Raw genomic sequence first — 14552 nt, 5'->3', positions numbered from 1 at the left:
TTTAGGAAGCCATAGTCATATATGCTGACCCATTCCCTTTTGTGGTGGTTTGTATATGCTTGGCTCAGGGAGTGTCACTATTAGGAGGTCTGACCTTGTTGGACTAGGTATGGCTTTGTTGGAGGAAGTGTGGCACTATGGGAGTGAGCTTTGAGACCCTCCTCCTAGCTGCTTGGAAATTAGTCTTCTCCTGTTTGTCTTCAGAACAAGAGGTAGAACTCTCAACTCCTTCTACACCAGGCCTGCCTGGACGCTGCCTTGCTTCCCGCCTTGATGATAATGGACTGAACCTCTGAACCTGTAAGCCAGCCCCAATTAAATGTCGTCCTTTATAAAAGTTGCCTTGATCATGGTGTCTGTTCACAGCAGTGGAAACCCTGACTAAGACAGAAGTTGGTACCAGGAGTGAGGTATAGGCCTGGCCGTGCTTTTGTTTAGAAGAGTGTGGATTTGGGGACTTTGGATTTGGAAAGCAGTAAGTTGCTTTAAGTGGGGCTTCATGGGCTATCCTAGTAGAAATATGGAAGACTTTGTGGCTGAGGGTGGTTTGAACTGTGGAAGCCTGGCCCTAGAGGTTTCAGAGGAGAAGACTTAAAAGTATGTGGCCAAGAAGTTCTTGTAATATTTTGGTAAAGAATGTGGCTGCTTTGGGCCTTGTCCAAGGAGTCTGCCTGAGGCTAAGGTGAAAATAGTCAAATTAATAGCATTGTCAAAGAAGGTCTTAAAATAATCCAGTTTAGAAACTGTGCTATGGGTTAGTCTCATGAAGGGCATTCTGTGTGAGGAAGGGAATTCTGCTCAAGCATCGCAAGCTTAGGAAGGACAAATATAAAGCATATGGTACAATGGGTACCAGGAAGTGAAATGGAGCTGAACCCTGTGTTCACAGAGATAAGCATAGCAGAGAGTGGTGGCTTTGGGGCGAGGTCCCACCCACCTAGGCTTATTGTTTATGTGTTTGCCATTGAACAGGGAATAGCTATATCTAGGCATTATTATTATCTGGTTATTGCTTTCGTTCAGACTTTGGACCTGGAATGAACTACAATCCAGAAGTGGAGGCCACAGATCTTGATCCAGGTCTTGAGGAATAGTAGCCATGAAAAGGGTAGGCCCAAGAATAGTGGTACACACCTTTAATCACAGGAGACAGAGGCAAGCAGATCTCTGAGTTGAAGGCTGGCTTGGGATAGAGTAAGTTCTAGGTGAATAAAAGCTTAAGATTGAGGCATGGTGATACACTCCTTTAATCCCAGCATTCAGGAGACGGGCATGCAGATCTCTGAGTTCAAGGTCAATGTACAGAGCAAGTTCCAGGACAGCCAAGCTTAGGCAGTGAAAGAGTTGGAAACCAGAAAGCTGATGATAATGTTGTTCCAGCCCCAGCAAGCAGCAAAACTCAGTAGCTTCAGCCATGTGGCTCTGGCTCTAGAGTTAAGAGCAGAAGAGGTTACTGGGACAATTGATACTGAATGGCTGGAGCTAAGAAATTACCAGGGATTAAGAGGAGACCAGCATCACTAAGGTAAAGATCTTCTGGGAAGTGTTTTCCGAGAACACAAAGAAGCTGTGTTCCAGAGATAACCAGGGTTGCACCTCGTGCTGCAGCTGGACTTGGCAATGTGTAAGAGTCACCCAGGTGGTACTGGCTGTGAAGGCATGAAGGGGTCATGGAGAATAGCTGAGGCTTGGCACCGTGAGAGGCCAGGGAAGGCCACTGGTGAAAAGTACAGCCTCTGTTGCAGTTGTCAGCCCAAGCAATGAAGGGAGCCTCTGAAAGGCTAGGGGTGAAGCCTAGAAGCAGTAGGAGACCCCAGCATATTGGAGGTGCCAGTACCGTGGGACGATCGCCAAGAACAGCAGCAGCAGTGGTGTGGATCGACCTAGAGTGCTACAGAGCGCAGAGCTGGAGAAGGGACTCAAGCACTTTTGAAGAGCCCAGAAGATCATGTGTGGATCCCAGACACTGGAGCAAGAACCTGTGAAACTGGAGATGCCTTGAAGACCCCAAGACGGTAGGGATTCCAGAGCTGTGTATGCTGAGGAAAGCTGCTAACGGGGGGGGGGGGGGGGGGGGGTGGAGCCAGCCAGAAGGAATTATGTTGCAGTCAACAAAGACGAAAGGAGCTGGAGCTCTGAAGACCGAGTTGACATCAGACGTGGAGAAGCAGAGGCTGCAGTTTGTCCAGCTGGGTTTTGGCCGTGCTCTGGTCCAGTATTTCCTCACTACGATGTTTTGGAATGGTAATGTACATCCTGTGGTGTTGGAGGTACGTGATCTGCTTTTTTATTTTGATTTTATAGGGGATCACAGTTAAGCGATTGGGTGAGTCTCAGCAGAGACTTTGAGATTTCAACATTTGACACTGTTGACACTTCAACATTGTTACATGGGGACTTTTGAAGTTGAATTAAATGTACTTTGCATTATGCTATGGCTACGTATGGCCCCCACAGACTCATGTGTTTGAACAAGCCTATGGGGGCCAGGGAGTGGAATGTGGTGGTTTGAATCTGGTTGGTCCAGGGAGTGGCACCATTAGGAGGAATAGCCTTGTTAGAGGAGGTGTGTCACTGAGGAGATGGGCTTTGAGAGCCTCCTTGTAGCTTCATGGAAGTCAGTCTTCTCCTGTTTGCCTTCAGAAGAAAAAGTAGAACTCTCAAGCTCCCCCAGTGCCAGGCCTGCCTGGAGGTTGCCATGCTTCCTGCCTTGATGATAATGGACTGAACCTCTGAACCTGTAAGCCAGTGCCGATTAAATGTTGTGCTTATGAGAGTTGCCTTGACTGTGGTATCTGTTCACAGCAATGGAAATCCTAACTAAGACACTAAGCCGCCATGATACTATGCCTCATCACATGACTTTATACATGTAGTGGTCTAGCGTAATGTACCTATATGATATATCTGGATGAGCTGGGCATGGTGGCACACACTTTTAGTCCAGCAGAGGCAGGTGGATCTCTGTGAGTTTGACACCAGCCTAGTCTAAGAGAATTCCAGGACAGCCAGGGCTATCACACAGAGAAACCCTGTCTCATAAAAAACCAAAAATTCTATATGTATTTTAATATCCATATATCAATAAACAGGTTTTGCTCTTATACAAAGGAAAAAAAAACATTTGGTGCAGTTTATAAAGAGCACAAAAAGGAGGTAGAATGTTTCCCTTGTAAAAAGCGATCCTTGAAAAACTGTACAGTTGTGGAAGAATATCTGTAGTTATTTGAGAGATTATAATAAAACGTGGAAGGAGCTTCATCCTCTAAATGATGATGAACTCTGTGCTTCTACTCTTTGCGGATGCAAAAGGATCTGTTCTTGAATTTACTGGTATGTGAGCAAGCATATGACAATGTTGGAATATGGTGAAAGAAAACAGTGCCATGTCCTGCTGGAGTTCACAAGAGGATACAGGCCAGAAAGAGGGGGAATGCAGACTGACCTGCCTACAGCAGGCAGATGGACTGACAAACAACATGTGCTATCCACAGGAAGAAAACGCCAGTGGCTCTGCTTTGATGAGACTCAACTCAGCTTCTGTCGATGGATGGGGGGTGGGGTGGGTGCCGAGGAGGCACAGAAAGGGAGTTTATAAATGAGAAATGGGGGAGCCAGGTGACACAAGGCCCTGACGGCCCAGCACTGGTATTCGAACTCCACAGAGGGCAAGCACACAACCAGATGTGAAACGGGAGGACTGGAGTGCGGGGTTTCAGAGACAGGAAGGGTAATCGCTACAGAAATGGGCAGAAAGGCTGCTTCAGTCAAGCAGAAAAGGAATGGCCAGGACAAGGAGCTTTCCAGAAAGGAATTGCTAAGAAAAGCTCTGGGCTGTGTATTGTATTCAACTCCAGTAATGCAGAATATCACATAATTAAACAGCAGCAGAGCGTCTGAGTAGCAACAACACGAGGATATGGCCGTTATGAATATGAACTAATTCCACATGTTTATCTCGCTGGCTAAGACCATGGGAAACACCAAAATATTTACTTTCTGGACCGCATTCCCATGGACAGTTGTAATTGTGATGATACTTGAGCCGTCACAAAGGCAGACTTAATAGTGACACCAGACTTCCTCCTGGTTCTCTTCTGAGCAGGCTCATTAGTAATGGTGGTGATTAGTCATCCTCAGTCCAGACGGCAGGCACAATGGTCCTGACTTCAGATCTGACCTGCGGCATAGGCGCCTTTAAGCCTTATAAGTGAGCCTCGATAAGTCCCTCCATACAACAGGACTTCCTATTACAAACATCTGTTTTCTCACATGAACCATGTTCAACATGTTAAAAATAAGTTTCCTTTCTGTATCCGTTTGTAAAAGGAACCATCAATCAATCAGACTGAAGGTTCAAGTCTCCCTCTTACAAAGATGTGAATTTCCATCCCAACTTTCTCAGGGAGTTTTAAAAGTTAGTACCAGGGAAAGTTAACTATTAGGTCCTTGGGAATACAATAAAATGTTTCTTTTTCAAATGGTAGAAAACACTGCCAAGGATACTGAATGCAATCAAAGGAAAGGAAATATCAAGACAAACGCTATGCTGAGTGGTGTCTAGGAAGCCAGGTCCCCACACCAGCACACTGTTGCTCTTTTCCTTCCAGACTCCCCCAGAACACACAGGCCTCAGAAGAGAAGGCTCACTGGGAAACCTCAGTCCTCCCCCTCCCCCTCCCCTCCTCCTTCACCTCTTCTCCCCCTCCCCCCTCCCCCTCCTCCTCCTTCCCCTCCTCCTTCACCTCTTCTCCCCCTCCCCCTCCTCCCCCTCCTCCTCCTTCCCCTCCTCCTTCCCCTCCTCCCCCTCCTCCTTGCTCTCTCGCCATCGCCATCAGCTGGATGATAGATCCAGTCATCTGAGCTGTTTACTAAACACTGAGAAGCAGATCTGAACTGCGATCAGGAAGGGCAAAAAGAATTCATCCACGTCCAATCCAAAATAAAGCAAGTATCCAGAAGACTGTAATCAAAAGAATTCAAAGGAAATTCTTGTTCATATTGACAGGAAAGATTTCATAATGACCACAGTATTAGCCAAGGGCATACAAAGGATACAACATTTTGCTTTTGGTTGCTGTGAGGAAACACCTGAGGTCCTGCCTAACTTATAAGGATGGATGGTTTATTTGGACTCATGGCTGCAGGGCTATCAACCATGGTCACTTGGCCATGTTGCCTTTAGGTCTTTGGCACGACATAAATAGTATCAGAATGGTAGCACAGGGCGGAGCAGTTCACCTCAGGAGAAGGAGAAGGTGGAAGATGGTGGAAAGGGCTGGGCTCCCAGTATCCCTTTCCGCTACCTTCAGTGGTACCCTTCCTTCCATTAGGTTCCACCTCCTCAGGGCTCTACCACCTCTCAGTAGTGTCGCAGCCAAGCTCCCAGGGCATGGGTCTGTAGAAGTAACTGGTATTTCTACAAGTACCTGGTGTTGGCATTTGACTACACAGATACCTGGGCACCACAAATAAGGGACGTTAAATCAGACATCAGGAGGATTCTCACATCAGTCTCTTGCTCAGATTTCATTAGTTTACTAATATGTGCTGTGGCGAACCCAATGAATACAGCTATGCAACAGACTTTCTGGAATGCCCGAAATTTCTGTCTGCACTGTCTAATGCAGCTAGCACTCATCACGCGTAGCTACTAGCAAGGGAAAGACAGAAAATGAAATCAATTCATTTCACATCAGCTTTCCTGTATTTCGTGTGGTAGTGGCTACTGTATTGGAGAGTTCGATATTGGAATATTTCCTTATGGAATTTGATTAAAACCACCAAAATGACGCCTAAATCTGTTTTGTCTCAAAGGTTATGTCATAGCCCAAATAGTGCTTAAAAACCAGTAAGACTTCAGCAACAATTCATTAGATGGTTAAATGATTTGATAAAAGATTATCCCATTGACCCAGTCTTTTGGCTTCTGTGAGGTGTCACAGGAAAGAGATGCTTAATGTCACAACCTCTAATACAACCCTCACTGACAGCAGTAGACACAGTATGTTTTACAGAACTTCAAAATAGATGGGGTAGAATTTCAACCCTGCTCCCTCTAAGATTTCATGCTCTCAAATGTCTTCTACTCCTAGCCTGAAAACTATTTCTTTTATAATTTAAAATTATTGGGAGCACAGGAGTACAGCCCAGTGGTAGAGACTACACTTAGCATTCCTGCTGGTCTGGGTTAGATATACAGCAAGCACACACACAAGAGCTCTACTATACACAGAGATAAAATACTATTTTGGACTACATTATACTATCATTACAGAAAGAGGATGGGAAAATTTTAATTATTAAATCCATCAGTGATATGCTTAAGACCTCTTAGAGACAAAAATAGGTTTTCAAAAATTTTCACAGTAGTCAAATCATCTCCACAAAGTACATCATACATATACATATATGTATACATATACATATATATATATGTATATATGTTTTAGTACCTTTAAAAAAGTACTTGTGCTAGTCTGAAATACTAGCATTTATTTGCTACTGGAAAGTAACAAAAGGAAGGAAGGAAGGAAGGAAGGAAGGAAGGAAGGAAGGAAGGGAAATATCCCTAAAGAGACAGGATAAAGAAAACAACCATGAGTTCTGCTATACATGCAGTGCTGCTTCAAACAAAATGCTGATGACTAGCATTGACCCCTGATGACATCGTGTGAAGGGCACTGCTCTCTGTGAGGACTGACCCCCTGATGACATTCAAAGGGTACTGCTCTCTACTAGCATGAGAAGGTTCTAAATATTGTTTGCTTTGTGAATCTGATATCATTAAGAAGAAAATATTCTGGAGTTTTCTATCAACTGAATCCTGCTTGATATATTTCATCTATACAGATGTGTGTGAAACAGAAATACCTTCTGAACGTTTCTTTCTACCTGTCAATACTTGTGGGGACATCTGCCCTTAGGCTGCCAGTGTCTTCTGGAAATGCTGCCCACATGTCTGGTTTTTTCCCCCCTCACACATGTGCTCTGCCATCTACCCGCAACCAAACCATCTAAATTGCATTCAGATTTTTGTGGTATCATAATAACTTCAATATGAGGTGTATTTTCAACATTCTGGTAAGAGACTCCTTTCTTTCCTGCCTCGCCCTCCTCGCAAGTTATTTCAGGTTTGAATATTTCATTTTCATGGCTCAGCTGGGTAGTGCAGAGTCCCACCATATAACACTTACCTGGAGGTCTCCACATAGCCTGGGAATTGTGAACCAGCATGGCAAAGCCACACAGTGCATGTGTATGTGTTAAAAGATGAAGAAATGTTTCTTTTAAGACACAAACTGTCTCAACATCATGGCTCCGAAGTGAATACTACAGCCCAATTAAAGATGAGAACAGCACAAGAAGTGTCCAAACGACTCTGTATTCATCCTTCTTCCAAATATTCATCCTATCTCCAAATATTTAATGTCCAACAGACATAAGTATATTCGCTTTCTAATCTTACCACATTAGGAAGAGAGTTGGAAGAAACTTTTCTTCTTTGGAGAATAGAGGATATATATATATATACAAGGTAGAGAGTCTCCAAGGGACTAAGCCTTTCAACTTTCTACCTTGTGAACACACACGTCCATTTCTACAGGACTCTGGTCTCCATGGCACACATGTGAACACACTCATGTATTTCTACAGGACTCTGGTCTCCATGTATGGCACACATGTGAACACACTCATGTATTTCTACAGGACTCTGGTCTCCATGTATGACACACATGTGAACACACTCATGTATTTCTACAGGACTCTGGTCTCCATGTATGGCACACATGTGAACACACTCATGTATTTCTACAGGACTCTGGTCTCCATGTATGGCACACATGATGGACATACTCATGTATTTCTACAGGACTCTGGTCTCCATGGCACACATGTGAACACACACGTCCATTTCTACAGGACTCTGGTCTCCATGTATGGCACACATGTGAACACACTCATGTATTTCTAAGAGATTCTGTTCTTCAAGCCCACCATGGTGAACATATTCAACCTAAGATCAATTCCAAACCCAATACAGTGGAGGGAGAGAACCAACTCTGCTAAAATAAAACAAAACAAACAAAAAACAGAAAAACAAAATACCAGAGTGGCGTTGCACATTATAAAGTTCAGTAGTAAGTTATGATGTTGAGACAGCTTGTGTCTTATTCTTCATCTTTTAACACATACACATGCACTGTGTGGCTTTGCCATGCTGGTTCACAATTCCCAGGCTGTGTGGAGACCTCCAGGTAAGTGTTATATGGTGGGACTCTGCACTACCCAGCTGAGCCATGAAAATGAAATATTCAAACCTGAAAGTTTCATTCCTTCTAACAAAAATCAATTTTTAATTGTTCTTTACTTAGGACATGAAATATCAAATAAGAAAATGATGAGCTGAGACAAATTGCAGAAAGATTAACTCTCTGTTGATAGTACATTTCCCTCAACCTGATATACTGGATTGGCAGTGTATACCTGAACCCTCAGATAGAGCTAAACCCTAGACAAACATTTTCATATACATATACACCTGAGTTATAAATAGGCATAGAAAGAAGCTGACAATAGCTAATAATAAAATCAAAGACTCATAACAAACTATAATAAACATTATGCTAACATAAATTCTCTCTTGTCAAGACAATATATATATATATAAATATAAATATTTTCTGATCTGCTGTTGAACACAAAACACAGGAATTAAGAACCTTCAGACAGGACTGACCCTGGACTCTGACCTCACAGGTAGCAATGAATATCCTAGTAAGAGCACCAGTGGAAGGGGAAGCCCTGGGTCCTGCTAAGACTGAACCCCCAGTGAACTAGATTGTTGGGGGGAGGACAACAAGGGGGGGAGGATGGGGAGGGGAACACCCATAAAAAAGGGGAGGGGGGAGGGGGATGTTTGCCCGGAAACCGGGAAAGGAAATAACCCTCGAAATGTATATAAGAAATACTCAAGTTAAAAAAAAAAAAAAAAAGAGTATACATGGACAGAAAAAAAAAAAAAAGAACCTTCAGACAATGAAACAGGATTCAGGAGGGAGGATTAAAGATGTTTAGTTTATTACTTTTGTGTCTGTCCGTGTGTGTGTGTATGTCTGCCTGCATGCATGCATGCATGTGTGTGTGTTTATATGTGCTCAAGTGCATGTGTGCATGTGTTCATGTGAGAGAGTGGGGAGATGGTGTGTCACAGTGCATATGCAGAGGTCAGAAGACAACTCTGTAACCCCAGTTCTCTCCGTCCACTTTTACTTGGCTTCCAGGCACAGAACCCAGTTGCCGAGCTTGCATGGCCATGGTCCTTCCCTGCTGAGCCCTCTTGCCAGCCTCGGCAGCATTAATGCTCCTACCTGTTATACAAGGGATTCATGTTAGCCTGTGCACTGGGCTGCCTGCTTTCTTCTCCTCCACCTTCACACTCAACTCTTCCATTGAATAAATACGGGCTAAGCACTGGGGCTTTGGCAGTCATGAGACAAGATTCTTGCTCTCCAATACGATTGAGAGACACACAGTTATCGTGAAGGTGATTTGGAAGGAGGTGCAAACCTGTTCCAGGGATGACTTCTAACTTCCGGTCCTTTACTTGGCTGACTCCTTAGCTCCTCTCACAGCCCTGGGGGCAGGAACTAACTTGCTCTTTATGGACACAGACACAGTGATTCAGGCCAGCTAAGGACCATGGTGATTGGCATTTAATGGTAGAACCAAAATCAGAGGCTACCTAGGCTTTCTACCTACTAGAGCGAGTTTATAAACAGTCCGACCCCCACCCCACTCCGTGCTCTTTCTCCTCTTGCAGAAAAGTGTCTCTGGTTCTGCTACTGAAGGTCAGTTGGACTTACAAAGATTTTTGCTGGTCTCTTTATGTCATTTGCCACTAAATATGCAGTCTGCTTTTCAGTGTATTTATTCATATTTTAGGTCACAAAATAAAGCTTTTTTGTCTTAAAATTTTGATGCAGCTGACAAAGCTTGTGATTTTTTTTCCTGTGGTAGTTTCATGAGAATGGCCCCTGAAGGCTCATTTTTGGATGCTTGGTGCCCAGGTGTTGGGAAGGTTTGGGAAGGACTGGGAGGTGTGGCCTTGATGGAGGAGGTGTATCACCAGAGGAGGGCTTTGTCCACTTCATGCCCAGGTAGCTCTCTGCCTGGTGCTTGTGGATCAAATGTGACCTCTCAACTACTGCTTCATTGGCCGGCCCGCCTGCCTGCCTGCCTGCCTGCCTGCCTGCCTGCCTGCCTGCCTGCCTGCCTGCCGCCTGCCTGCTGCCTGCTGCCTGCTGCCTGCTGCCTGCTGCCTGCTGCCTGCTGCCTGCTGCCTGCCTGCCTTCCTGCCTGCCTTCCTGCCTGCTGCCTGCCTGCCTGCCGCCTGCCTTCCTGCCTGCTGCCTCCTGCCTGCTGCCTGCCTGCCGCCTGCCTGCTGCCTCCTGCCTCCTGACTACCTACCTGCTGCCTGCCTCCTGCCTTCCTGCCTGCTGCCTCCTGCTTGCTGCCTTCCTGCCTGCTGCCTGCCTGTCTGCTGCCTGCTGCCTGCCTGTCTGCTGCCATACTCCTAACCATCTATGGTGGTTGTGGCTCTAACCCTCTGGAACTACGAGCCACAAGCTGAGCATTTTCTTTCTTAAGAAGCCTTGGTCATGGCGTCTCTTCAGGGCCACAGAAAGGTAACTAAGACAATTACCATGTTCATTTAAATAAGGTATCTGGCTAAAAACACACACTTTCTAAGCAGACAGACTGGGTCAAAGTCCCGGGGCTCTACTTAGCAAAGCATTTGACCACAGGAAAATGTAGGTTTTGTTATTTGTAATGGGGATAGGACCAGTACTTAAGTTATCTCCAGGGCCACATCTATGAGTAAATGGGAAATACCTACTGACCACTTGAAAAAGAAAAGCATTAGTCTCACTCAGTACTGTTACTTTCATAACCACGTCCTTAGATCTAGGTGTGAAACTGGGTTTGAAACAGTTTCCCCTCAAACAACCACCATGAGGACTACGCTTGTGTCTCTGGTTTCCAAGGTGCCCATTGATTCTCCATAAATAAATCCACACAGAAGGGCACCCACGAGGCACGTGGTCCTGTATCATCTATGATTCAAGGAATTTCTGTGTTTTTGGTTTTTTAATGGACTCTGGTTGGAAACCTCGCATGCTCGTTTTCTCCCTTTCATTCTGAAATGCCCCCTCTAAGGACTCTGTGACCGGTATAAAGAACTCTGTGAGTGTAAGCGTCTCTTCCCGTCATCCGCAGCAAAGCCATGTCAGTGCCCTAACCTTTGAAGTAACACTAAAACTTAAGGACACCGAACAAATTAAAATGACTGAGCTGTTTTCCCTGGCAGCCTGGGAGGGTTAGCTAATCTGACGGATCTACTGCGATCACTCAAGACTGTCAAATGACTACTCTCCTGCCTCTCGGAGATTGAAGAGTACATAAAAGCAGACTGAGCACCACATAAAAATGGACTATATACCTATTTTTAAAACCACTCATGGGGGGGTGTGTGCCATTATATGACACTTTTATTATGGTTTGAAAAGGAAAACAGAGTTTTTGTGAAAACGTAAGCCTTCTTTTGATGCCTTTAAAAATCACAGCCATGTGATACCACCCCCAAACCAAAAGCCTCACAGTCCACAGTCGCAGGGCCCTGGGGCTTGTGGGTCCTTACCAGTTCCTGCGTGTCTTCCTGTAGTGGCAGAAATGCTGCTTCCAGAATAGCAGTCTGGTCAGCACTCAGCCTCTGCCACAGCCTGATTAACAGGATCAGCAAATGGGTGGCACTCTTCAGGCCGGCGAATGACTGCAACAGCCTGTCTTGGTTTTCCTGGACCGCATCTGCTAGAGCAATCACCTGAAGAAATTACAAACTTTGGTTAGGGACGATTTCACAGTCCTCAAGCCCTCAGAGATTTCATTTGCACGCTTCTGTTTTTCTGTCAAACAGCTTTGTCTTCTTCCACAGACACAGCTTATGCTGGATAATAACGGAGCCCTCTGCTAGCTTCCTTCTTTGGGAAAATCCCCCAGTAATTCCGAATCCACATGGCTAGAGAAGGGAATATCCACAGATGGGCTCTGTAAGGGCGACCTTCAGTGTGTGCTTTACCACAGGAAGAGGCGTACTCTCAAGAGTAAAACTACTTCAGTCTTTTGTAATTAGCTATGGAGACTGATCAATTAAAATAAAATCAAAGTAACTGTACTAGTTGTTTTTTTAAAAAAGTGTCACGTTTGCAGAAAATAACTCGTATCTTTTAAATTTGTCTTTATAGATGCATGAGGCTAAGATGTCCAATACTCCGTTAACGTTTGTAAAAAGCCAGACAAGATTCAAACATCTGATGAGTTGAAAATTGTCATTTTTAACACAACTGTTAGCCACCAACCCACAGGGCATTAAAAAGCAGCTCAGGGTGTGTTAGGTTTGCAATGCCAAATCTACTTAGGATAAAAATTGGCAGGAGTGAATACAATCTGCCCTAAAAACTGCTCTTGAAAAGTCTTGTGGAAAAAGGAACTGAAGCAACAATTGGGTGGGATGTCCAAGTCTGCCCATCGGTGCTCGATTCTATTTTATTTTAATGTCTTGGTAAATTCTGTGCTCATTAAAAGTAATGAACTGGCTGCCCGGGAGACTCATGGCGTCTATAGTCCCCAGGACCGGAAGAGCCCGGGCTGAGCAGTAAGCTCCTTCTCAAATGCCTGCCAGCTTGAGGACTCAGATGAGATTCAGAAGTCTGGTTCAGGCAGTCCTCCGCTCAGTGATACTTCATGGCTTATTGACACTGGCCCCAAGGGCTTGTTAAAGCATCATCATTCAAACAAGTAGAGTCTACAGCTGTGTGGTCTCTCAAATTCCATGGAGGGAAAGGGGCTCCACGGGGAGAGTGACCAGAGTGTCTTGAGAGACACCGGAAACTAGATGTGAGGGAGAGAAAGACAGCACAGCTGATCTTTGCCTGAACATGCTGTTCACATCAGGATTCTCTGCCATGTGATCAACACCTTAAAGGAGTCGCAGAAGCCAATTACAGTCAGCTCTCCAGGGAGCCAGTATCTGAACCAAGGCCAGTATCTCATAAAATCACGCCCTCCTGTGTGCCGAGGACTGTGCCTTCCACCAGCATTCTAAGAAGTAGATGGGAGCTTGTAGCCCACAGGATCTCATAATCGTTTGAAAGAAAGCATACATACAGAACCTATTAGCGGGAAGAAGCATTCCTATAATAATGTCTTAATTGTGCAGAAAAGAAAGTGTAAAAGAAGCTAGCAAGGGACCAATTACAGTGGACCAGAGTTAATAACCCTGGGGCCTCTCTTACTCAAATGGGGCTGGAGCTCATCCCTTTCCCATTACTTTAAGACATCCCCTAGAAGGGGTGGGAGGGGCAAGGTTGCATAAATTGTAACACATGAAATCATATGCACCCTTACCATGATCACAAACTGACTCCTGTTAAAGTCTGAGCTTACACTCTCTGCCTGGCTGTGAATGTTAACAATTAGTCATCATTGTGGAGCTATGACACTGCAAAGAGGTACTCACTGGCAAACATTGAACTTATAGAAAGAGCAAGGTCATAAACACCCACTGAGTACCAGGTAAATGCAAGAAATCTGCAGAGCGCACTGTAGGGAAATCACGACTGACAGATCTAATCTCTCTACCTTCAAAGAGCTCATACTAAAGAAGAAAAATAGGGTGAGGGAGGCCAATATTGACTGTAGACCACAAAGGAGCGCGTTAGTAGCGTGACTGTTAAAGACGATCCCTGATTCCAGGCAGAAATGATGGGCTATGGAGTCTGCCTAGTGTCGTGCGATCAGTGCCGTGCGTCAGTCACTTGTACCCACTTGACATCATTTCTCTTGTACAGAGGAGAAGACTGCGGCCATGCTTACTTAGAAAGGTCCCTGAAGTCATCAGGAAAACGGAACAAGGACAGAGGAGATAGGAATAGCTAAGTATGTGAAATGCTTTTAGACTTGCATTTAAAATTGACCTTGACCATATAAAAATTGCTTAGTAAAACTGACATTAATCTAAACTTCTAATTTTTTTTCCTACTTAAAAGATATAAAACAGAAAACAATTGCGTCAGAAATTGTGGAAGGCAGGCCACTGACGACAGACCCCTTCTCCTTGTCTGCGTGAAGAGGCCCAGCCATTTCCATTTTGCACTGGCCAGTGAGATGGCCCTCTCCAGTGAGGAAAGGAGCAGAACGGAGCAGTGGTGCCGCCCATCTCACACTGTAGGTTCAGAGCAGCCTAACTCCCGCTGGAAGGCTCCAGGGAGGAGGGGCGTGTGAAGGGAAGCACACTGGAGCTGGATCAGTGAGCCCCTCCCAGATCAAGAGAAGGATCCAATTGCTCAATTCTCAGGAATTTTGTAAGCCAGTCATTTCATATGGCCATTGCTAAGAATTACAGGACTTAAAATAAATTACCCAAAAAAGGATTAATAAATACTCAAAATTCATTATTTGCTGCTGGTATGTAGGCCTTGTGGAAATCTTTA

General features: G+C 44.8%; 1 protein-coding gene across 34 annotated transcripts in view; it reads right to left on the bottom strand.

Annotated features, from left to right (window-relative positions):
• Bbs9 (Bardet-Biedl syndrome 9) overlaps positions 1–14552 on the bottom strand; it is a 423050-nt gene that overhangs the window by 68871 nt on the left and 339627 nt on the right. For all 34 annotated transcript variants that reach the window (XM_087561778.1, XM_087561774.1, XM_087561752.1 and 31 more), the window contains one exon: positions 11702–11884. In XM_087561778.1, coding sequence (XP_087417904.1) covers positions 11702–11884 — 183 coding nt within the window. The remainder of the gene's footprint in view (positions 1–11701; positions 11885–14552) is intronic.

Source organism: Rattus norvegicus, chromosome 8 (genome assembly GCF_021556685.1).
Source record: "Rattus norvegicus strain SHRSP/BbbUtx chromosome 8, alternate assembly SHRSP_T2T, whole genome shotgun sequence".
Taxonomy (NCBI): Eukaryota; Metazoa; Chordata; class Mammalia; order Rodentia; family Muridae; genus Rattus; species Rattus norvegicus.
Note: the sequence above shows the minus strand (reverse complement) of the source record. Positions and strands in the feature narration are given on the sequence as shown.